The 21,906-nt window shown below is 53.5% G+C and overlaps 1 protein-coding gene across 2 annotated transcripts in view; it reads left to right on the top strand.

The window, feature by feature from the left end:
* Positions 1-21,906, top strand: part of LOXL1 (lysyl oxidase like 1) — a 25,265-nt gene continuing 3,359 nt past the window's right edge. The window contains exons 1-6 of one of the 2 annotated variants that reach the window (XM_011375416.2): positions 1-1,467; positions 15,338-15,446; positions 18,243-18,380; positions 18,867-19,023; positions 19,612-19,707; positions 21,356-21,475. In XM_011375416.2, the coding sequence (XP_011373718.1) occupies positions 318-1,467; positions 15,338-15,446; positions 18,243-18,380; positions 18,867-19,023; positions 19,612-19,707; positions 21,356-21,475 (1,770 nt within the window). In that variant the 5' untranslated portion in view covers positions 1-317. Of the gene's footprint in view, positions 1,468-11,921; positions 11,952-15,337; positions 15,447-18,242; positions 18,381-18,866; positions 19,024-19,611; positions 19,708-21,355; positions 21,476-21,906 lie in introns of those variants that run through there. The other variant, XM_023521800.1, reaches the window with a different exon arrangement.

Raw genomic sequence — 21,906 nt, 5'->3', positions numbered from 1 at the left:
TTCAGAGTGGGAAAGCGCCAGCCCTGCGGCCCGCCTGTGCTGGGCTACCCCAGTAAGGCTCCCAAGCGATCCTGCCTGGTACCCTGCAGAGAGCCTCTTGCAACCCTGGGCACCGCCCCTGCCCTGCCCTGACCCCTTGGCCTCGAAATGCTGTCGTCGGAGGAGCCGTCCCGCTCGGACCAAGGCCAGGATGGACAAAGCTAGAGCTGGGGCAGGCAAGGAGCCATCCTGTCCTCGAGGCCGTAGGAAGAGAAGCACGCACAGGGGGCCACTCCTGAGAGCCTTTCGGTTCCCCAGGCCTCTGCAGAGGGGCCACCATGGCTCTGGCCCCAGCCGGCTGGCAGCTAGGGGCCCTGGTGTGGGGCGCCTGCCTCTGTGTCCTGGTGCATGGGCAACAGGCCCAGCCGGGGCAGGGCTCGGACCCAGGGCGCTGGCGGCAGCTGATCCAGTGGGAGAATAACGGGCAGGTGTACAGCCTGCTCAACTCGGGCTCCGAGTACGTGCCCGCCGGGGCCCAGCGCGCGGAGAGTAGCTCCCGGGTGCTGTTGGCGGGCGCCCCCCAGACCCCGCGGCGGCGCAGCCAAGGAGGGCCCCGGCGGCGGCAGGCCCCTTCCCTGCCCCTGCCCCTGCCCGGGCGCGTCGGCTCAGACACTGTGCGCGGCCAAGCGCGGCACCCGTTCGGCTTCGGCCAAGTGCCCGACAACTGGCGCGAGGTGGCCGTCGGGGACAGCACGGGCATGGCCCGGGCCCGCACCTCGGTCTCCCAGCACGGGGGCTCCACCTCCTCAGTCTCGGCCTCGGCCTTCGCCACCACCTACCGCCAGCCGCCTTCCTTCCCACAGCAGTTCCCCTACCCGCAGGCGCCCTTCGTCAGCCAGTACGAGAACTACGACCCGGTGGCGCGGACCTACGACCAGGGCTACGTGTACTACCGCGGCGCGGGCGGCGGCATGGGCGCCGCGGCGGCGGCGGCGGCCGTGGCCTCGGCGGGGGTCGTCTACCCCTTCCAACCCCGGACGCGCTACGAGGAGTACGGCGGCGGCGAGGAGCAGCCCGAATACTCGCCGCAGGGCTTCTACCCGGCCGCGGAGAGGCCCTACGCGCCGCCGCCGCCGCCGCCGCCCGCCGACGGCCTGGACCGCCGCTACTCCCACAGCCTGTACCACGAAAGCGCCGTGGGCTCCGAGCAGACCCAACCCGACCCCGGTTCCGACGCGGCGCAGGCCACCGGCGGCGCGTACGGCGGCGACCCCCGCCTGGGCTGGTACCCGCCCTATGCCAACGTGCCGCCCGAGGCCTATGTCCCGCCGAGGGCCGTGGAGCCGCAGCCTCCGTTCCGCGTGCTAGAGCCTCCCTACCTTCCAGTGCGCAGCTCGGACGCGCCCCCGCCCGTGGGGGAGCGCGGTGGCGCGCAGCAGGGCCGGCTCAGCGTGGGCAGCGTGTACCGGCCCACCCAGAACGGCCGCGGTGAGTACTGTCCCCAGCCCCACTCCCCGAGTTCTGTCCTCTTTGGCCCCGGTTAACCGCTCAGTGAGCCCAGACCCTCCTTCACCCTTTACCAAAGTCCCCACCCCCACCCCTACCCCTGAACTAAGTGAGGACCCGCCAATCCACCATCGACAGCCCCAGTGCAACCCACCTCCCAGCCTTCCCAGGGCTACACATCAGCAGTGCTCGAATTTGGCCAGGCAGGCCTGGGCTCTGACCCCGGCTTGAGGGGCACAGGATGGAGGCACTGTTAGGCTTTGGGAGGAAGCGCCTTCCAGACCTGGTTTGGGTCATCTGGGGACAAAGGGAAGGAGCTCTTCTCCCTGCCTCTTCCTCATTCCAGCCAAGGCAGGTCCTCCACCCTTGGAGATGCCCCCGTGCCAGTCTCACAGGGTGAAGCAGGGAACGGAAGGGTCAGAAAGGCCTTAAGGGATGCCTCCGGGGGTGTGTCAAGTTCCCAGCCACTGGGCTATGTGAGCTTGGCCTCAGTGAGCAGGAGGTTAGAGGGGAGGCTCTTGCCCCAGGCAGGAATCCAGACTAGATGACAGGAGTTCTCTCAGGGACCCTAGAGGCCCGTGAGGCACTAGCCTGGGTGCAAAATTTAAAGAGGCACCAAAAAGCTCAGTAATTGGGGTAGGTAATCTTTTAATGCATTTTTAGATCAAAATAATGCAAGAAATTCAGTGATGAACAAAATATCCCAATTTTAAATAGAATTAGTAATGGTGCCATGCCAAGCCATACTGGAGCCTAAAATCAGCAGTACCGATGCTGTTTTTATTTGAAATTTTGACATTTTGTTCATCACAGGTTTTTTTTGTGTTAATTTTGATTTTAAAAAATAATGCATCAAATATTACTTATCTTGGTTACTGAGTTTTTTTGGAGCCCTTTTAAATTCTGTCTCCCAGGCCAGTGCCTCACTCTTTTCACTCAGCTCATCTGATCCTTGGCTCTGGGGGAGAGTCTTAGGAGGCCCTCTGGATGGGCCCCCCTCTGGCTTTTTCTGGTTGGGGTTGGAGGGTTGAGGGATGTGTGAAGATATGACTGGGAAGGTCCAAGTCATTTGCACACAAGGACACAGTGCAAGGGGCAGCCTTCCTTCTTGAGATGGGCAACTCTACACATGCCGTCAGCACTCAGGCTGCTCTGCCAAGGACCCACTAGTGGTCTGGCCAGGGCTAGCCAGCTATTGGCCAGTCCTCTGCTGTCCTAGAGTTCCCTTCCTGCTTCTATTTTTGCAAGTTCAAATTCAGCTTTTGTCAAGGTTTTCCATTCAGTCCCCAATGCATATGCAGTCCACTTCTGCCCTCCCTTTTTCAGGCTGTAGTCAGTGCTCTGATTCTTTGCTCCACACCAAGGTTGCTGTGCCAGGCCCACAAGGTGAGGGCTAAGGACTTCAGGGCTCAGGAGCTCAGGTAGTACACCCCCAGCCTTTGCTCCTCTGCCTCTGTCAACACCAAGACTGCTGTCTTGTCTTCGGCCATACTGACCTTGGGTGAGAGGCTGCTGCTGAGGCAAGGGCAAAGTGGTGGTGGGGAGGGAAGGTGTTCCTGTCTCCCTAGGGGCTGCTAGAACCCAAGGTTAAGGGAGGGGAGCCTCCCCACTGGTAGCGCCCTTTCCAAGGCATAGCACACGAGATGGGTGCTGAATCGCAGTTTGAGAACCTGCAGGCTGAGACAGGAATGAGATGGAGGGCCCTCTGTGATGTTTTGAAGGGTACATCCTCCTGGTCCTCACCTGGACTTGCAGCACCCTGCAGCAGAGTGTCAGCTGCTACTAGAGCTCCTTGGAAGAGAGGACATTTTGCCAATAGGGTACTAAGCTTTTGTGGTTGCTTTTCTTAGAATGCAAGACCACGGAGGGGCTCAGCCAAGGCAGCCCACCTCTGGGCAGATGAGAAAACCGAGACCTCAAACTCTATAGCACTGCTGGCAGAGCAAGGCCTAAAACTGGACATCTGTGCTCCAAGCCAGTGGGTTTTCTAGGGCCCCTCTTTGGCCTGTCAGTTCTTAAGGGTCAGAGGGGAACGGGCCAGGGCAAGGCCATGTCTAGGTTGGGGGTGTTTGGGGCTTAGCAGGGCCTCTGGCCATCGTTCCTGAGCCCCACAGTTCATTTGAATGAAAGACATTTCTCCCCTGAAGGTAGTATGCTAGGGGCCAGGCCAAGTGTGCTATATGCACCAAATCTAGGCCCTGCCCTGGGGCACACCTCAGTGCTGTGATTGAGCAGAGGAGGAGCCTCTCCAGTCAGGGGCTATGGACTCAGAGAGGACTTTTCAGAGGAGGAAGTGCCCAAGCACTGCTGCAAAGGATGGCTGTCAGCACTCTCCCCTAATCATGGAGGGGATGATGTGTGGGGTGGGACATGGGGGGGGGGCAGTGCAGGCTCTTTTGGGGCTCAGAGAGGGAACAGTACCTTCTCTCTAATCATTGGATCCCTCTCCCCACCCTGCTAGGCCAGGACCATGGAAAATCCCTGTTCAGGAAAGGCCAAGTATTGTTCTTGAGCTCAGACCCCCAGGCCTGGTGTGGGAGTCCAGGGCGGATTCTCCAAAGCTGACCTCATTCCTCCTGGCCACACACCCAGGGGTCTGAGGCCTGGCGCTGGCAGCCTGTGTGCGTGGGCGTGAACGTGTCCTCACAACACCAAACACATGTGCGCACCACCCTTGTCCTCTATGTCTGGATGGTTTCCAAGTGCCTGTCCAGAACTGTGTCTTCTCGGGTGCCTGCACCCTTTTTCTTTCTACCCTTGAAGGGACATGCCCAAGGCCTCTGACGCTGAACATGTAACTGGAGAGAAGATGAGGAGACAGAGCCTAAAGAGGGTCGTATATTTTGCCTGGCTCTCAGTAAATCGCAGAGGCCTGGAATGTTGCCACTTGCTTCCCAGGCCCGGCTGTGTCCTCTGCACTGTGTCCTTCTCCCATGGCCAGTCCCCCCTCTCCTGGCCTCCTTGCCCCCGCTCCTGCTTCCCAGCAGCCTCAACTTCTCTAAGCTAGTGGTCTTAGTGCCAGCCCCAGAAGACCACAGCTCTTCTCCCAGGGCCTCCCCTCACCCTCAGCTTGATTCACCAGGTCTGGCAACCCCGTGAAGGTAACATGGAGCAGACTGCCCTGGCCATCCTCCCAGGACATCTGTCATGGCTGCGCCAGCCTTGCCTGGCCTGTCCTCATAAAACCAATCAGAGGTTAGGAAGGAGCTGAGGCTACCTCTTCCCTGACCCCCTGATTCCCGCCTCCCCCTCACCAGTCCATCCTACATTTGGGCAGATAACCCCTTGAGTTGCTGACCATGTTACTCTCCTGCTCAAGAAGGTTCTGTGGTTCTCAAGGCGTTCAGGACAAAATATAAATGCCTTTGCCTGTGGCTCCTGAACATTGAGACACCGCCTTCCTCTCCCCTCCTTGCCCCCTCTCAGGCCTCCACAGCTCCCATGGGAATTGTGCTGCACCTGGACCCAGAGGTTTTATATCCCCGCACATCCAGGGTACTTCTGGGGTATTCACCTCTCCATCTAGTGCCTCACACTCAAGAGGCCAGACAGAGCCCCTTAGTCCCTGAGAGCAGCTCTGGCTCCCTGCCTCCACCCCACAGCCTGCCTCTCCAGGTCACCTACCCACCTCCGCAGGGATTGGAGTACATGCTGGGAAAGAAGGAAGCAGCCTCCCCCAACAAGCATCCAGAGTTAGAGTCCCAAGGCAGAGATGATGATAATAACTTGGCCATTTGCTGAATAACACCTGCTGAGCTTAGTGGTTTAAATGTGCAATTTTATGTACCCTCACTGCCTCCTTGAGAGGGGGAGATTATGGTCTTCTGGTACAGATGAGAAAATTGAGACTTAGGGAGATCTCACAGCTGGATACAGCTGATCCAGAATTCAAACTGAGCCTTTCATCTAGGCATTGCACAGAGATGACCTAGGAGGACCCACACCCTGCCTGCAAGCCGGGCTGACAGGGTGAGAGCCTGGGCCCCCTCCACCAACTTACCCTTTCTGGGCCTCAGTTCTCCCAGCTGCAGTGGGAGAGGGGGATAATTACACTAGCAGCTGTTAGGCATCTTGCACACCCCTCTTAATTTCTACAGTAACCCCATGAGCAAGGTCCTGGTATTCCTATTTCATAGATACAGTGACAGGCTCACTTGCTGATTGTCACACTTCTTAGTAGTGAAACCAGGATTTGAGTCAGCATGACTTCCCCATCCTGAGTTTTTAATCATCATACATTATTCTTTTTTTAATTGTTATGTTTTCTTGCTTACCCTGTACATTTCATTTATTCACTCACTTTTTTGGTCATTGAACAAATATTTGATTGTCAACTGTTATCCAGATACTGATTATGACAGGGTGAGATGGGACAGTGAGTATGCAAGGCTTTGGAAGTGAAGAGACCCTTGGCAGTGTGGTGTTAGAGCCTTGTCATCCTCATGTCCAACTCCAGAACCTTTATTAACAAACACTGATCTACTGCTTCCTAAGTGCCTGAAGCCATTCTTGGAGCTTTACAGTTAGATCCTCTAATCCTTATGACGACCTTAAGTATTATTATTATTATACCCATTTTGCAGACGAGGAAACTGAGGCCATCAGAGGTTAAGTGACTTGTCCAAGATCATATAACTGGCAACTAGTAGAGCCAGAATCACAGCTCAGCACCCCTCCCTCCTTCAGAAAGAAGTGGTCTTCAGGCCGAACAAGCTGTCATAAAGGGTCAGATGAGTTATGGAGACAGGGACCTGCATCCTCTTCCTACTTCCCTATTTTATAATCGAATGCCACTAGTATGGGAATAAACAAGTGGTACCTTGGCAACTTCATCTCAGGCAGACTTCCTGTCTCCTCTCTTATCCAGTTGCAAGGTCATATCTTCTTTCCCCTGGTCTCCAACTGAACCATCCTGCAAGAAGAGATAGTTCCTATTTTAAATAATTAAAATAGCAGCTGGTATTTATCGAACACTTACATGCACCAGACACTATGCCAAGTATTTTATTTGTATTTCCTCTTTTAATCCCCCCAGCAACCTCATGAGATAGATAGTATTATCACCCCCATTTTACAGACCAGAAAACTGAGGCTGGACTTTAGTAACTCATCCAAGGTCTCAGGGCTCATCAGTGGCTAAGGTGGGAGCCAACTGACCCTCTACCCCACTGAACTGCCCCTCAGGGAAGGGTATGTCTCTGTTCATTGTTTCTCTCAGGTCTAAACTCTCTGGAAAAATCAATGTTTGGAGTTTTGCCTTGAATCCACAGGCTCCCACAGAGCCTTTTGGGGTGGAGGCAGAGCTAGATGGGAAGTCATTAGGGACTACAGGCACCAGGCTACTGCTGCACTTAACCTGGGAGTCCTGGCCTTTCATCCCCACTCCTCCCTCTCTCCTAACCCCAGGGGCCCCCATCTCAGTGTCCTTTCAGCTTTGAAGGGGCACCCCTCCCCAGTAGTCTCAGCCCAAGTCCACCCCACTCCTGTCCAAGCCAAGAACACGTGGAAAACTCCTCAGGGCAGTGGCTGGAAGGGCAGAGGAAGGAAACGGGTGGTCGCTCAGCCCAAGCAGCCCACACCTGCTTCCAATTCCTGTGCAGGCATTCCTGCGGAGCAGCAGTTGGCTGGGCTCAGGAGGCCGGAAGGAGAGGCTGGGTCTTGTCCCTTCCCCTGCCCTGACCTAATGCCTCCTCTCCACAGCTGAACCCAGAGGGCCTTTTTGTCTGGATTCAGGATTACAGGGCCAGAGCTGGGCCAGGGTCTCTCTCCCCATTGCGGATACAGAAATCAAACATTTCAGTATCACCTGAATGCCAGAGCAGGAAGAGACTTGGGTAGAGAAGGCAAGGCCAAGAGGCCTATGCCATCAAAGCCTCAGGAGAAAACCCACCCTTCCTTCTGCTTGTGAGCCAACTGGTACCATGGGATTTCCAACCTCAAAGCTAATCCTTTTTCAAAAGAAAGGACTTTGGAATCCCAGCCTTTGCTTGATAATGAAGTCTGTGCTCACATAGGCAGATACCACCGGATCCTTTGTGGGGTATAGGTATTTGTGCATGTGCTCAACAAGGGCGTATCGGTGCCAGGCCCTGAACTGATTATAGGGAATTCAGGGGTGCCCTGACCATCTCTGTCCTCACTCTGGTCTTAGCCCAGCAGCAAGAAACCACACACACAGAATACAGTGGCCCAAGCTCACCTCCATCTTGCCTGTCTCTCCAGCTCTCAGACCTGCTGTGTACTGAGACCTGGGAGTGCAGCTGGACAGCAGACAAAGGAGAACCCCACCCACCCCCAGGGGCTCTCGTCTGGCTGATCACCTCATAAGGACATTCAGCCACTCAATAATATTATTATGTGCTGGGCGGTGGTCTAGAGCTGAGTATTCATTAGTGAAAAGAGACAAAAATTTTGCCCTTGTGGATCGTGTATTTTTGTGCATAAACATAATAAATAGGTGAATATTAGAACTTGGTACATATTGTGGAAAAAGAGAATAAGGGAGAGCTGGAGCGTGGGGGAGGGGCAGGTTACAAAGGTAGTAAGGGTAGGCCTCATGGAGGTAACATTTGAGCAAAGACTTGAAGGAGAGGAATGAGCAAGCCATGTAACTAACTGCAGGAAGAGTATTCCGCACAGAAGAAACAATCAGTGCAAAGTCCCTGAGGCAGGGGTCCCTGAGGTTTTCAAGTGTGTGCCAATGTGGTTAAAGCAAGTGGAATGGGAGTGGGGGTGCAACAAGAGACAAGTCAGAGAGGTAATAGGCCCAGACCTTGGAGAGAGGGCCTCGTAGGCCACTGCGAGAACTTTGGCTTTTACTTTCCATGCATTGGGAAGAAACCGCAGGGTTTGAGATGAGCAGTGATGTTTAAATAGGGGCCTTGACTGCTATGCTGAGAATAGACAGCGAGAAGGCAGGCAAGAGACTGAGAAGAGGCTGGTGCAGAGATCCAGGCAGAGATGATGGCAGCTGGGCCAGGTGGCAACAGAGGTGGTGGGAAGTCAGACTCGGGATGTATTTCAGAGATAGAGTTGATGAGATTTCCTAGTGGATTGGATGTGGGGTATAAGAGAAAGAGAGGGGTCAGGCATAACAAAAAGGTTTATGGCCTGTGAAGCTGGAAGGATGAAGTCATTAGCAGCTAGGTGGAAAGGCTGTGGGCCTATCAGGTTTCGTAAAAAAGATAAAAAGTTCAGGTGACTGTGAAGGATCTGAAGGGCAGGGAGAGAACCCAGGGGACTGAAGCTTCCAGGAATGCTTCTGGAAGCAGGTTCTGCAAGAGTGAGAGGCAGGAGGGGTAGACGCTGTGTTCATGCTGGGAATGGTGTAGGTAAATGAGGTGCAAAGAGGTGGTCAGAAGGCTTGGCCAGAGGGGAAGGCAGTTGACCTCCCCAAAGGCTGGCGTTGACCTCCTCCCAGCTCAGGCCTGGTCTGCTTCCGGGGCAGTTTGCTCAATTGAACAAACACTCACAGACCCCCTTCTCTGAATTGGGCTCTGCCACACAGAGGAGTGAAGCCGTCACTGCTACTGAACTGTATCTCCCAGTCAGATGGGGGATGCAGATGTGTGCTGGTAGAGGGAGGGGCACAGGGTGGTGGCAGAGAGGTGGTCAGGGCTGACAAGGTAGTCTTTGGGGCCAAAAGACTGTATTCCAGTAAAGGTGAAGCTGGTGTGTGTGTGTGTGTGTGTGTGTGTGTGTGTGTGTGTGTGTGTGTGTGTGTGTGTGTGTGTGTGTGTAGTAGGGAATTTTAAGATAAGGGCACCACAGCATCAGAGGCCAGGGCAGAAAAGTCAGGTGTGCTAGGGAGCTGTCTACTGATCCTTAGATTTAAGAGATCTGGAAGGCCAGATTAGGGCCAGACCACAGAAGGCCTTAGCTGCCCCCCTGAAAAGTCTGGGCTTGATTCTGTAGGCAATGGGGAGCCGTTGAAGGTTCTGAGCCCAACTTTATGGCTATCACAACTCCTTTGCCTGGGCTGGGATTGCCCCTTCATGGTGGGGCACAACAGATCCTGCAGCCCCTTGCCTGCCTGCTCATCACACAGGTGTGGCACTGCCAGGCCAGTGCTGACAATTTAATGTCCTGATTATTAGATGATAATTTCATAGGACACGGAGCTGCCAGCTCTCACCCCGGAGGCCCTTTTGGCTCATCTTTATTCAAAGCGTGCTCTTCGAGCTTTCTGCTTTCCCTACCTAGGGGCTCCTCTGAAGTCTGGCTGCATGAGCCAGAACATCCCGCTGCGCACGTATTTCACAACCCATTGCCCAGTTCCTGCTGGACATTGTTTATCCTCCAGCCCGGGATTAGATTAGGGCTATTTTGCATTCCACTCTCCTTCATCTGCTTCTTTTGAGCAGGAGACCTAGAAGAAAAGATTTCCGAAGAGACAAGGTTTACGGAACCCACAAAAAAAGGGAAGCCAACAGGGAAACAGGTGAGGTGTGGGCAAGCAGCAAGAATGTAACCACAAGCTCTCTGTGCTGGGCAGCCTCCAGGAACCGCTGAGCAGGAGGGAACAGCTCTCTCATGAAGCAGGAAGGATTTAGGTCAGACGTGGGAGAATTTCCTGGCTGCTAAGGAATTGTCTGTAGAGGTTGTAAGAGGTCTTGGGCTCTTGCCCAAGGCTGGGGAATGGACTGAAGAGCTCCTGAAAAGTATTTTAATCTCCAAGTGTTTATGGAGCCAGCAAATTATGCTCAAGGACAGGTTAATCCAATCTCCCCACTATCCACATGGGGAAACTGAACCTTTGAAAAGAGAAGGGGCCTGGACAGTGGGAGATTGGACAAGAGGGAGAACTCGCCTGCAAGTCTTAGCAACAAGAAAGCCCCAGCCGTGTCCTGCCGGGGAAAGGGAAGACAGCCCTCAAGTTCCTGCAAGGTGGCATGCAGACCAGCTGGCAGCTCCAGGCCCAGCTGGAGTGGGAGATGGGGCAGGCTGGTCCTGAGCATATTGTGAAGGGGCCCTGCATCCCCCAAAGAGGAAGCTGCAGGGCCGGAGCCAGAATGCAGAAGCTGGTCCTTGTCCTTGGCTGTGTCTTCACTGTCCTGGAGGGTCTGACAGGGCCCTCCGAAGCTGAAAGTCTTCCCAGATCAGCAGCTGCCTGCAAAATGGCCTTGGGACATAATTCTCTTATGCCCAGCCACTCCCCTGGCCAAGCAGCCTGGCTTTGGCCATCCCAGAGGACTTTGCTGCCCTTTGACTCAAAGTCCCCCAACCCCGGCCCAGGCTCTGTGCAACCTGAATCCCTATGTGCATGACCCTGTGGTCAGCATGGAAGAGTACCCACAGGGGGAATGGGTCCAGGGCTCCAGGCCATGTGTAGGATAGAGAACAATCAGATCTGGAGAAATAGAGGCAGTCAGGCCTGGAGAGGGGCCAGGCCTACCCAGGGTCACACAAAAGGCCTGTGACAGAATAGGATAAGAAGCCAGGCTCCTGTCTGTCTCCTGGGAGCAGAAGGCCAGATGCTGATGGTGACCAGCGCCTCTGTGGGCAGCCTGAGCAAGACCATCCACCCAGCTTTCAGGTAGTTACCCCATCCCTAGGGTTCATCCCAAGGTACTGGCTAGAATGCCTTGCGGGTACACACCGTGGAGTCCTATTTAGCAATGACAAGCAATGAACTAGATAGATCTTAAAAGTTTACATTGACTAAAAACCTAGGAAACAGAATGAGATTATAAAATAATATCTTTCATATACTTTAAGAATACATAAACACTGCAAATTTTATACAGAGACAAATGTTCAAGGACATATCTAAGGGTCAGGGGTGAGGATAAAGTTTAAAAATTTTTTATTATAAGAGAGGGGCCTTAGACCAGTGATAATGGTTAGTTTGCCCTGAAATGAGAATTATGATTAATTCCATTTTCTGCATTTATAAAAACAGAAGTCTCCAGGAAAAGTTTTCACTGGAACCTACTTAATAGAGTCTCTAGTACGATCTCTAAGGACTGGATGACTCCATACATTCTGGATAAGAGATCCCAGCCCTTCCTCAAAATTATATCCCCATGACTGATGGTTCTCTCTGCTTTCTGACAAGCATTACTCTCTCCAGGGTCTTCCTTTAAATTATACACTTTTGGGGATGAAGTTAGGGGTGAGTGAGCACACAGTTCTGGTTGTAGCTGGACTTCCCCCAACATTGGCCACCGTGTCCAGAGGGCCTGATTGTACAGCATAAGCCAGAGCAACAGACCAGTACCTCTGCCTCTACACCCACAAGCCCCTGCTCGAGCCTTCTTTTATCCCCTTCTAACATCACACAACCCACCCCCTTGTCCAAGCCCCTGTGACGGGACTGAAAGCCCAAGCCCGAAGGCCCGGCTGCTGACTGACTGCCTCCTGGGAGAGCAGGCCAGAGAAAGAGGCATTGTTCCTTCTTGGAAAAACATACCAGCAGAGGGAGGGGGCCTGCTGTTCCCAGGGACCTCAGCAGAGGATGGGGAGGGGTAGGTACAGGGCCTAAAGGCTGCTCTCTTTTCCAGCAGCTTCCTTCAGGGCAATGAATGTGTGACGAGGTGGAGTATGGCCAGGGGGAGCCAGTTAGGGGAGTCACAGAACCCCTGTGATGGTCAGAGATGTACAAAAGATAAAATGAAGATGTTGTGATTACATTTAAGCTCTAGAAAACGCATCAACTAATGTAATGAAAAAGGAGACCTATGATTAAGTGGGATGGTGGAGGGGGAAAGGGGGATTTACTAGAAAGAAGCAGGAGGGAACTTGCAGGGATGATGGAAACAATACTCTTGATTGTGGTGATAGTTACATGGTGCATACATTTGTCAAGACTTACAAACTTGTATACCTAAAATCTGTGCATTTGACTGTGTGTAGATTAAATTTCAAAATAGTTTATTTCTATGAAAAGAAGACTGACAAGGGGAGTTCTGGGAGGAAGTCAGGACCTGGGATGTCCTCCTGAGCTACCTGAACTCTGTGACTGTGGGCAAATGCATTGCCCACTCTGAGCCTCAGTTCCCTCCAGCATTTCCATGTACCCTGGTGTCTCGTGGGGGACAGAGTGAGGAGCATGCTCATGGATAATGGGAACAGTAAAGTATAGTTGGCCCTCTATAACCAGGGATGGAGAACTTGCATAGACAGAGGGCTGACTAAAGGGCTTGAGCACCTAAAGAATTTGGTATCCTTGGGTAGGTGTGTTGCTCCTGGAAACAATCCTCCTTGCTTATTGAGGGATGACTGTTTTAAGCAACTAATCATTATAGAAGATTGGCTGACAGAGGCCCTTGGGATGGGCAGTCTAATAACCCCTGCAACACAGGGGTAGGGGTAGGGGATGGGGGCGGGTCTTCCCTGCCAATCGGGAAAGACCTCCTGGAGCAGTAGACACCTGCCTGAACCTGAGATTTCTCAATAAGAAGAAGATCATCTGTGGCCAGGATCAGGGCTCAGATTGTAACCAGCAGCTCTGAGGTGACTGTCCTTGGTATTTCTCCTGAATGCTCACATGTAGTACTATACAAACGCTCCTCCCCCATAGTCTGGAACTTCTTTTAAAAAACCTACCCCAGTTATAATCAAAAAGGACCAATGATGTCAAAACAACTCTTTCTAAGTTTTTTTTGTTTGTTTTAATACTGAGCTTTAGTCTATAATCTGGGGACAAACAGCAATGAGTCTGAGGTTCAGCGTTATTGATAGGTATCAGACCTCAGTGTGTGGCCAGGATTAGAGATCAGTATAGGACTAAGATTAGGGCTCAGTCTGTGACCAGGATCAGGGTTCTGGCAGGCTATTATCAGGGTCAGGCTCAGTATGAGTACAGGGTCAGGGCTCAGTGTGTGATCATGGTCAGGGCTCAGTCAGAGGCTAGGAGTGGTACTAGCCCTCACTGGCCCTGAATACCCTGGCCTCTTACTCAGCTGGCTCTTCTAATTTCCCTGGACTGTACAACCAACTCATGGAATGGCCTAAAGAGGAAGAGTCGGGCCAGAAAAGCTTTATGGAGCCATCTGTGCCGTGTTTATTGAAACCGAGCCTGGGATAGAGGAGGTGGCTATCTGGTGCCAAATGTTGGGTCTCATGAGGCTTCAGACCCAGCTGACCCACCCTCACATGTTGCTGACGGAAAGGCACTTCGATGTTGGGGAAGGGGCCCATTCCTGTCTTCCTCACGTCCCCCACCAAGAGACTTCTAGGGACCAATGGGTAAGAACCAGCTTGGCACTGAGGTGGCCCCTTGCTTTGAGGGCCTGAGGATCCCTTGGGAAATGACTACAGGCATTCCTGGGGGCTTGAGTAATGGGACCTAGGCTGGCCAAGACAGCCCCCATCAGCCAGGAACCACCTCATCCTCACCCACCCTTGTGCTCCAAGCTTTCTCTTCATTCCTAGTAGGTGAGGTCACACTGGCTGCCCAGACCAGGCCCTCACATGAGGCCCGGGCCCCAGAGTGAGCAGGGTACAGTCTGGGATCCCAGGGTATGTGTGTGTGTGAGGGATGGTATGCAGGCAGACACCTCTGTGAAAGGCTTACAAGCCAGAGTCCCCCTTCTTTGCCTCATCTTCTAGACCCAAAAGCTGACAAGAGGGTTTTGGCATTAAGAAGAGGAAGCTGGAAGACTGTCTGTGTGACTAAAGTCCCCCCCTACCTTGCTTGCTCACCAAGAGCAGAGGGCTTGAAAGAAACTAAGAGGAACTTACAGCCTTATTTATTTGCCAGAATCCCTGGAGCTTGAGAGGCCCCAGGCCCACTTCTTTTTAAGTCAGTGACCCAGCTGTGATGAAGCCCAGGGCTCTAGGGTCCCCCTGTCTACCTCCCACCCAACCCTGGGCCCTATAACTCCCACTCCCAGCATCAAGATTATTGCTTTTCATTTCATGCAGATGGAATCTGAACACCTGAGTTTGGTTTCTGCTAATTCTTAATAACACTCACTGGGACTAGCTTCTGCTTGCAAGGGGGTAGAGGGGTGAGGCGGGGAGAACGAGGCAAGATAGACAGTAACCCAGCTCTAGCATATCCTGGGAACTAGTGATCACAGAGGCTGAAACAGAGTACAGACTTCCCCTGGACCCTGCAGGGGAGGAAGCCAGGCGCCCCTCAGGTTGGAGGCCAGAGACTTAAGACAGGAGGGTGTGGCCCAGTCTAGGGATGGATGGCAGGAAGAAAGGAATCAGGCTGGGCGCCCAGGCTGAGAATGCTGCCCAGTCAGCAGCCTGCTCTGGGGATGTGTTTTCCTTCTGGCCCATCCCTTCCTGCCACCCCCAATTCTGCCAGCCAACATTTACCTGGCTCTGCCCATGAGCCTGCCAGGACCCATTCAGAGCCAGAAGCCCAGGGCTCTGAATGGGAGTTTATGAAGAATACTGGCTGAGAGGAGCAGAGGTTGTCTGGAGGCCGGTGCAGAGGCCTGGGGAATAAGGACATGGAGGAAAGTGTCTCTGTCAGGAAATCACTTGGTTCATTCAGTCCTGCCTCCAAGCCCTTGTCCATGCTAATCCCCACCCCCACCCCCACCAAGAACACCCTTCCCTTCCATCTTCTCTGGCTCTCCACATTCCTCCCTATCTCTCCGCTTTTGCTCATATCCCTGCTCTGCCAAGAGGTCTCAGTGCTCCCACAGCACAGAGCTCCAGAGGTGGCCTCCTGTTCCCTGACCCCACATCTGACCAGGGAGAAGGGTTCGCACCCTATACCTATCTCAGGCTGGGAGGCTTCCTGAAGGCCTTGACGGCCTGTGTAGAGGAAGGAAACTGGCAAAGGGTATCTGGGGGTGGGGATGTCTCTGGGCATTAACCATGCTTAGCCTGATCCTACTTAATGTCACACTCTTCCTCCCTCCTCCCTTTCTCTCACTGCCTACTCCAGGACTCCCTGACTTGGTTCCAGACCCCAACTATGTGCAAGCGTCCACTTATGTCCAGAGAGCCCACCTGTACTCCCTGCGCTGCGCAGCAGAGGAGAAGTGCCTGGCCAGGTAAGGAGCTGAAGATAGACAGTCCATGGGAGTTACCCAGACCCCACATGCATGCCAGCCAGGCTGCCAGGCTGCCTGTAAGCCACATAACCTTGGCCAGGTGTCTGAGCCTCCCAGGACCTGGTCCTCATCATGTACAAGCCTTGCCTGCCCCAAGGGAGTCAGGAGAGGAAGGGAACAAGCTGTTATTCTGCATTTCTGAATATGTCGCTATACAAGGTAGCTGACTTTTACTGTGGCCTTTAATCTCCACTCTAGCACTGCAAGTATGTGTTATCCCGGTCAGGAAACTGAGGTGCAATGACAAGAACTAAAACTTTTCCTATCTGAGCTGCCTCAGGAGAAGGTTCCTCATGGGGAGCCCAGGGTTCCGATGCTTCCGTGAGGACCTGGGGAAGTCCTTTAGGGGAACAAACTTTCAGGACAGAGGGCCAGAGTATGAGGCCATCTTCACAGAGGACAAGGGTGACTGGCTGGCCCAGGCCATCTGCCTGGGTCTTAGCAGGGGTGGTGAGCATAGGCAACAAAGAGGCCTCAGTTATGTGTGGCAACAGAAGGTGAGCACAGCCAACTCTTCATAATTCCTGGGCGATTCTGCCTCCTGCAGAGCTGGCTTCTAATTTTTGTTAACTAAATATTCTGTTCAAATATATATGCTTTGGGGACATCTCCCTGTGCTAAAAGAACTAAAGATTACACTGACCTACTTTTGTTGACATTTCTCTATGCTGGAAGCACATAGTATTCTTAATTACTTGCTTCTTTTTTTGACATTTGAACTTTCTATTTTATATCTAAGTGTCTGGGAACCCCTTTGGAATCTAAACATTTTCTCACTTATGGACTCTCTAGTCCACTGCCACTCAGAGTAGTTGACCACAACTGTTATCTATTTGTAACAAGATAAGGAGCTTGTACCAGGTTACAACTCAGCTCACTGCTTCCTTCATCAAGAAAAGGCTTGAAAAGGAAAGAAAAAATATCCGCTGAACTAAACAGTGTGATTAGTGATATAGTTGATCTACATGCTCGTGCAAGTTCCTTATCTCATTACAGACTGGCAACAAACTGTGCGTGAACTGGCAGCAGTCCTAGGACACACACTGAATACCACTCAGTCGGCCTGCCCATTCAGGTCTTGTCTGTTCTCAGTTGTCCTTGGGAAGGGAACACGGTGACATGCTGCTGCTATGATTCCTCCAACAGTGAGGAGCTCACAGCCTCCATGGCAGTCCATTAAGGCAGAGATTTGAGGAGTTTGAGTCAAAACCCAAACTCCTGCATGGAGCATCCGTGTGTCCAGACCTGAACTCCTAGATGGGCTGGGGAGGAGCCGGGCCCTATCCTGGAAGGATCTCCTGGTCTAGCTGAAGAGACACGCCCCAAGGACAGAACCAAGCAGCAGGTAGTGGAAGGAGAGCTAGCGTGAGCAGTTTGCAGGCTGGAGCTTGCAAGGTCAGAGAGGGAGAGGTCAGCAAGAGCTGAGGCATCGGAGGAAGCTGGGCGCAGGATACAGACCTAGAAAACCCAGCAAAGCTCAAGCCCTGGAGTGTGAGGCCCTCGGAGATCATCGGAAGTGTGGGCTGCAGGCTGGTGCCAGAGCACAGACGGCTAGCAGGATCCAGACAAGGGAAAGGACTTGCTCCAAGTCTCACCACAAGTTTGTGGCCAAGCTGGGCCTAGAACCTAGACCCTGATGGTTTCCCACGGTGTGCTGAGCCGAACGGAAGGGCAGCGTTGAACTCGACAGAGGAAAAGAGGGTGTTTGTTCCAACCCAGACACAGATGGATTCCAAGCCTCCCCCAGACAAGGCCAAGGGCCCTGTGTCCTGGCAGAGAGGAGCCTGCACTGCCTGTTGTCCAGACATCCTCTCAGAGAGAGCCAATCCCCACAACTGGCTACCTCCTGCCTCTGGCCTTAGGACCCAGACCTTAATGAAGGCCAGAGAAGTGCCCCTAAGGCCGGCCAGGACAGCTCTCACAAGGCCCATCTCAGCTGGGAGTGGGGGTCAGTAACTGAATTGTGAGCAGGCAGTCTGCACCAGACCCATGCTCCCTAAGTGGAAAAGGGCAGGTCGCTAGCCCTGAAGCCATGTAATCAGGGAGATATGGCCTCATCACACAGACCTAGCTTGGGGCGTGTGTGGTATCAGAGTGTGCTGCAGGCATCGTGTTAGAGCTCACAAGCAGTCAGGATTTCTTAAGTGGAGCAATCAGGGCAGACTTCTTTGGGGAGGGGCCTGAACTGGCCTAAGAGGCTGGGTGAGTTCTGGGTCAAGTGAACAGCATGGGCAAGAGTATAGATTAGTAAAAGAGTTAAGTCTGTTTGGGAAACAGTGTTTGAAGCTAGAATGCAGGGTGTGTTGGGAAGTGGAAGGCAAACAGGACCAGGAAAGTGAAGAGGCTTTGACACTGAAGAGGATGAGCCTGTTTCTTAGGTTCACAACCAAGACATGGCATGCCTCAGTCAACAATTAGGGCTCTGTCCAGAGGAGGAAAGACTTATCAGAATCTCCTGGATAGGGCCATTTTATAAAAGACCTCTAAAGATTTTGAAACGACCCCACCCCCAGGGGCTATTCCTAGCTAAGAGTCACCTGCAGGTATTAGGGACCCTCAGCTAGTCATTGTCAGGCCAGATGCTGCCAGCCTCATGGTGGAGAGAAGGGGAAAGGCCCGAGCCTCCGCCGCATTGCAGGGGGTCAGATGTCAGGGTCTTCGGGGGCAAGTTGGCCTATTCTGGGTTCAGTGTCATGGTACCCAGCCCCACTCTGGTCTTCCTACCTGTCCCTGCAGCACGGCCTACGCCCCGGAGGCCACTGACTACGACGTGCGGGTGCTGCTACGCTTCCCCCAGCGCGTGAAGAACCAGGGCACGGCAGACTTCCTCCCGAACCGGCCGCGGCACACCTGGGAGTGGCACAGCTGCCACCAGTGAGTGAGACCAGTGTCCTCTCCTGCCCATTAGCGTTCCTTCCCCATTAGCGCTTCGGGAGAGGCAGGTGTTGGTGGGAGGGTCCCATGAGGTATATTCTGCTAAGGATCTATCACTGGGGCAAGAGTTTCTCAGAGGAGCCTTAGCAAAAGCTGGGCTGGAAGAGGAGATATGGAAGGATCAGTCTTGAGAAGGAATGAAAATGTCTAGAATAAAGGGCTTGCTTACGGGAAGCCAGTATAGGTGGCTGCCAAAAGGAAGTGAGGAGTCCTGAATGGATGCTCTCCTAGGGTGAGACAGGCACCTAGGTGGGGACAGGAAAGATACTGCCCTGTGGGACACAGGGGACCCAGGAGCCCCAGGAGTCCAGACTAGTCGGGAGGCTGTGTCACAGCAAGGTCACCTGTGCCCCTCTCAGGAGGTGACGAAATGGGAAGCCCAGGGATGACCAGGCCCTCTTTTCCCTCCCTGTCCTCTGACTCCAGACATTACCACAGCATGGACGAGTTCAGCCACTACGACCTGCTGGATGCAGCCACAGGCAAGAAGGTGGCCGAGGGCCACAAGGCCAGCTTCTGCCTGGAGGACAGCACCTGCGACTTCGGCAACCTCAAGCGCTATGCATGCACCTCACACACACAGGTTGGGCTAGAGAGGCAGGGGAGCTGGGGGAGCAGACAGCAATGCAGCCTGGGCCAAGTTGAAGATGGGCTAGTGCCAAGGCTCCCGGCCACTCACCTCAACCAGAGTGGGGCTCTTCTTGCCAGTCCTCAGGCCGCCACAGTGCCCTTTGGGGGCTGCCTTACTCCAGCCCCTTCCCATGTCATTCCCAGGGTGTCTGCTCATGGAAAGAAAAGAACATTCTCAACAAAGTCAGGATGGCATGATGTTCTGTTTACCTAGTTGTCCACCCAAATTCATCTTTCTGTCCATCTATCCAAACAGACTGGCTACCTATCTGCCTATCTGTCCCTTTATCAATTCCTCCATCCATTTCTCCCAGGCACACCCCTTTATTTGATCCCTCGAATCTGGCGATTAGATCTCTCATTATCCCTCTGGTCCATCTGCCTGTGCGCTTAGGAAGGGGCAGAACCACTCTGAGCAGCTTCCCTGGGCCAGGGTTGGGGCGAAGTACAGAAGAAGGAGGGCCCCAGGCTACTGGAGTGGGCATGGATGACTCTGGGGAGCATTGCAGCACCCAGCCTCTACTCTTGTCCCTGTTCCCAGGGCCTGAGCCCAGGCTGCTATGACACTTACAACGCGGACATCGACTGCCAGTGGATTGACATAACTGATGTGCAGCCCGGGAACTACATTCTCAAGGTGGGCCTCTTGGTCTGGAGCACCTACTCCAGCCTGATGCTCATGTCAGTGTCCCCAACACTGAGATTTGCTTCAGCCTCTGGGTGTCTTTCTCCCTCCCCAGTAGCTGAACAGAGGCAGCATCCTGGGGCATCATGCACAGGTCTGCACTTCCCATCTAAAGGTCTTAGCCTCAGGCTGATACAGCCTCTTTCCATATAGACACCAAAGAACCCTAGGCTTAGGTGTAGCCGTGTCAGAAGAGGTGGTGACTCTGTCTTCCCTAAGTGACAAAGGACTTGGTGAGCCATGTGGTCCATCCCCTGTCTGTGGGCAGGGCAAGCCCTGTGAGAGGACACTGCCCTCTGAGAGAGACCCTCAGCTTCTCAAGGTGACCCCTGCAAAGCCAGGGTCTCTTGTAACCAAGAGTCCCTTCCAGCCTGAACCCCACTCACTCCAATGACACTTCCCCTGGCCCAGGCAGTGTGAGAAGAAGCAGAAAAGCACATTACGGACACATCATCCAACATGATACGTACCTGCTTCGCACAGGCTTCGCAGGACTGGGTCATCATGACCTTGCCTGGGGAAGCCAAGTCTTGGCCTCCTCCATACAGGTGTGAGGTGAAGGTAGGTATCACTGTGCCAGGTCCGCCAGACCCATTGCTCCAGGCCAAAGTTCAGTGGAGGAGGAGCAGTGAGGATGGCTTGGAAGGCAGCTTTAACCGGCATGAAGATGGGCTGCTGGGGCGACCACATTCAGAACACAGCACCCTCAAAGCTGGTTGCAGCTTCCTCCTGAGCACCTTTCAGCAAGTTTGGTAGGGCCTCTGATCCACCTCTCCCAGGGGCTCAGGTTGTCAAGGGTATTCCGTCCTTCTCTTGTTCATCCACTCGCCAAAGATGTGCAAAGATCCCTCTGCGTTCTGGGGATTCGAGCCACATAACCAGTGCATAGTTTCCACCCTTAAGGAGTGTACGAGGATTTAAAAGTAACATCCATCTGATCTTAAATGTTCTGCAAATAAAGCTGGGTGTAGCCTGCCCCAGTGAAGGCCCCTCCACCCCAATAATCCACCATTTAAAAGGCTTCATTGTGTCCCGACAGCTCTTCTTCAGACAGAAAGCACAGGTTATGCTTGGGCCATCATCTCAGTGAGTGTCCGGTCCCTTGGGCTCCAGGGCCGAGAATGCCACTTGGCATCATTCAGGCCTTCGACGGTTCGTCTAGACAGACATGCGTGGTGAAAGGGTGCAAGCCTCAGAGTGCAGAGACCAAGCACGGGATCCCCGCTGAGCCCCTCACTCTCTGCTCTGTTCTCTGGGGCAGTGACTCAACCTCTCTGACCCTGAATGTCCTATGCAGGGACCACCTGGCCTGGGCTCTGTGTCTGGGGAAGCTTCCCGTCTTCCAGTAAGGGTTATCTGATGTGTTCTTGGCTATGACTATCTCTTCCGTCCTCCATCTCTCTGATCTCCCCATGTCTCTCTATCAGTGTATCTCTGTCTCTGTGCCTCTTGGTCTCTGTACCTTCTCCATCTTCCCGTTGTCTCCCTTTCTCTGTCTCCTCTGTGTCTGTCTGCCTCTCCACCACCTTCCCTGCTGACCAAGTGAAATGCACTCCCCTGACCAGACCCCTTTTCTCTTTGTCCCCCCCCCTTTCTTCAGGTGCACGTGAACCCCAAGTATATCGTTTTGGAGTCTGACTTCACCAACAATGTGGTGAGATGCAACATCCACTATACAGGCCGCTACGTTTCTGCAACAAACTGCAAAATTGTCCAGTAAGTGCTCGCCCACCCCTTCCCTGCCCCAGCCCCTTTCCTACCTAGGGAGCAGGCCGGGCCACATGAAACATAAGATACCTGCATTTTGAGTCACCTCAACTGCCAACTGCCAAACATAGTTGCGGTTGGGCCCAGCCCACAGGCTGAGCAGGAGGAGGCTTGTCCATGCCAGCCCGAGCTGAGTGCCCATGGTGGGGCTCAGGCGGCTGTGTTGACCTGGGGTGTGGCTCCCTAAGATCTCTCAGGTGGAAGCCAGCAGGAGGCAACATCTTTGGGTGGATGTACACAGGCTCTGCAATCCTAGTTTTGTGACCTCCTCGAGGGCTCTGTGACATTGGACAGTTTACCTCACCTCTCTGAACTATTTTTAACTATAAAATAGGAACTTTTTATATCCCACATAGGCTTGTGAGGAGGATTTAAAGGCCTGAC

The sequence above is a fragment of the Pteropus vampyrus genome, unplaced genomic scaffold (genome assembly GCF_000151845.1).
Source record: "Pteropus vampyrus isolate Shadow unplaced genomic scaffold, Pvam_2.0 Scaffold10, whole genome shotgun sequence".
Lineage (NCBI taxonomy): Eukaryota > Metazoa > Chordata > Mammalia > Chiroptera > Pteropodidae > Pteropus > Pteropus vampyrus.
Note: the sequence above shows the minus strand (reverse complement) of the source record. Positions and strands in the feature narration are given on the sequence as shown.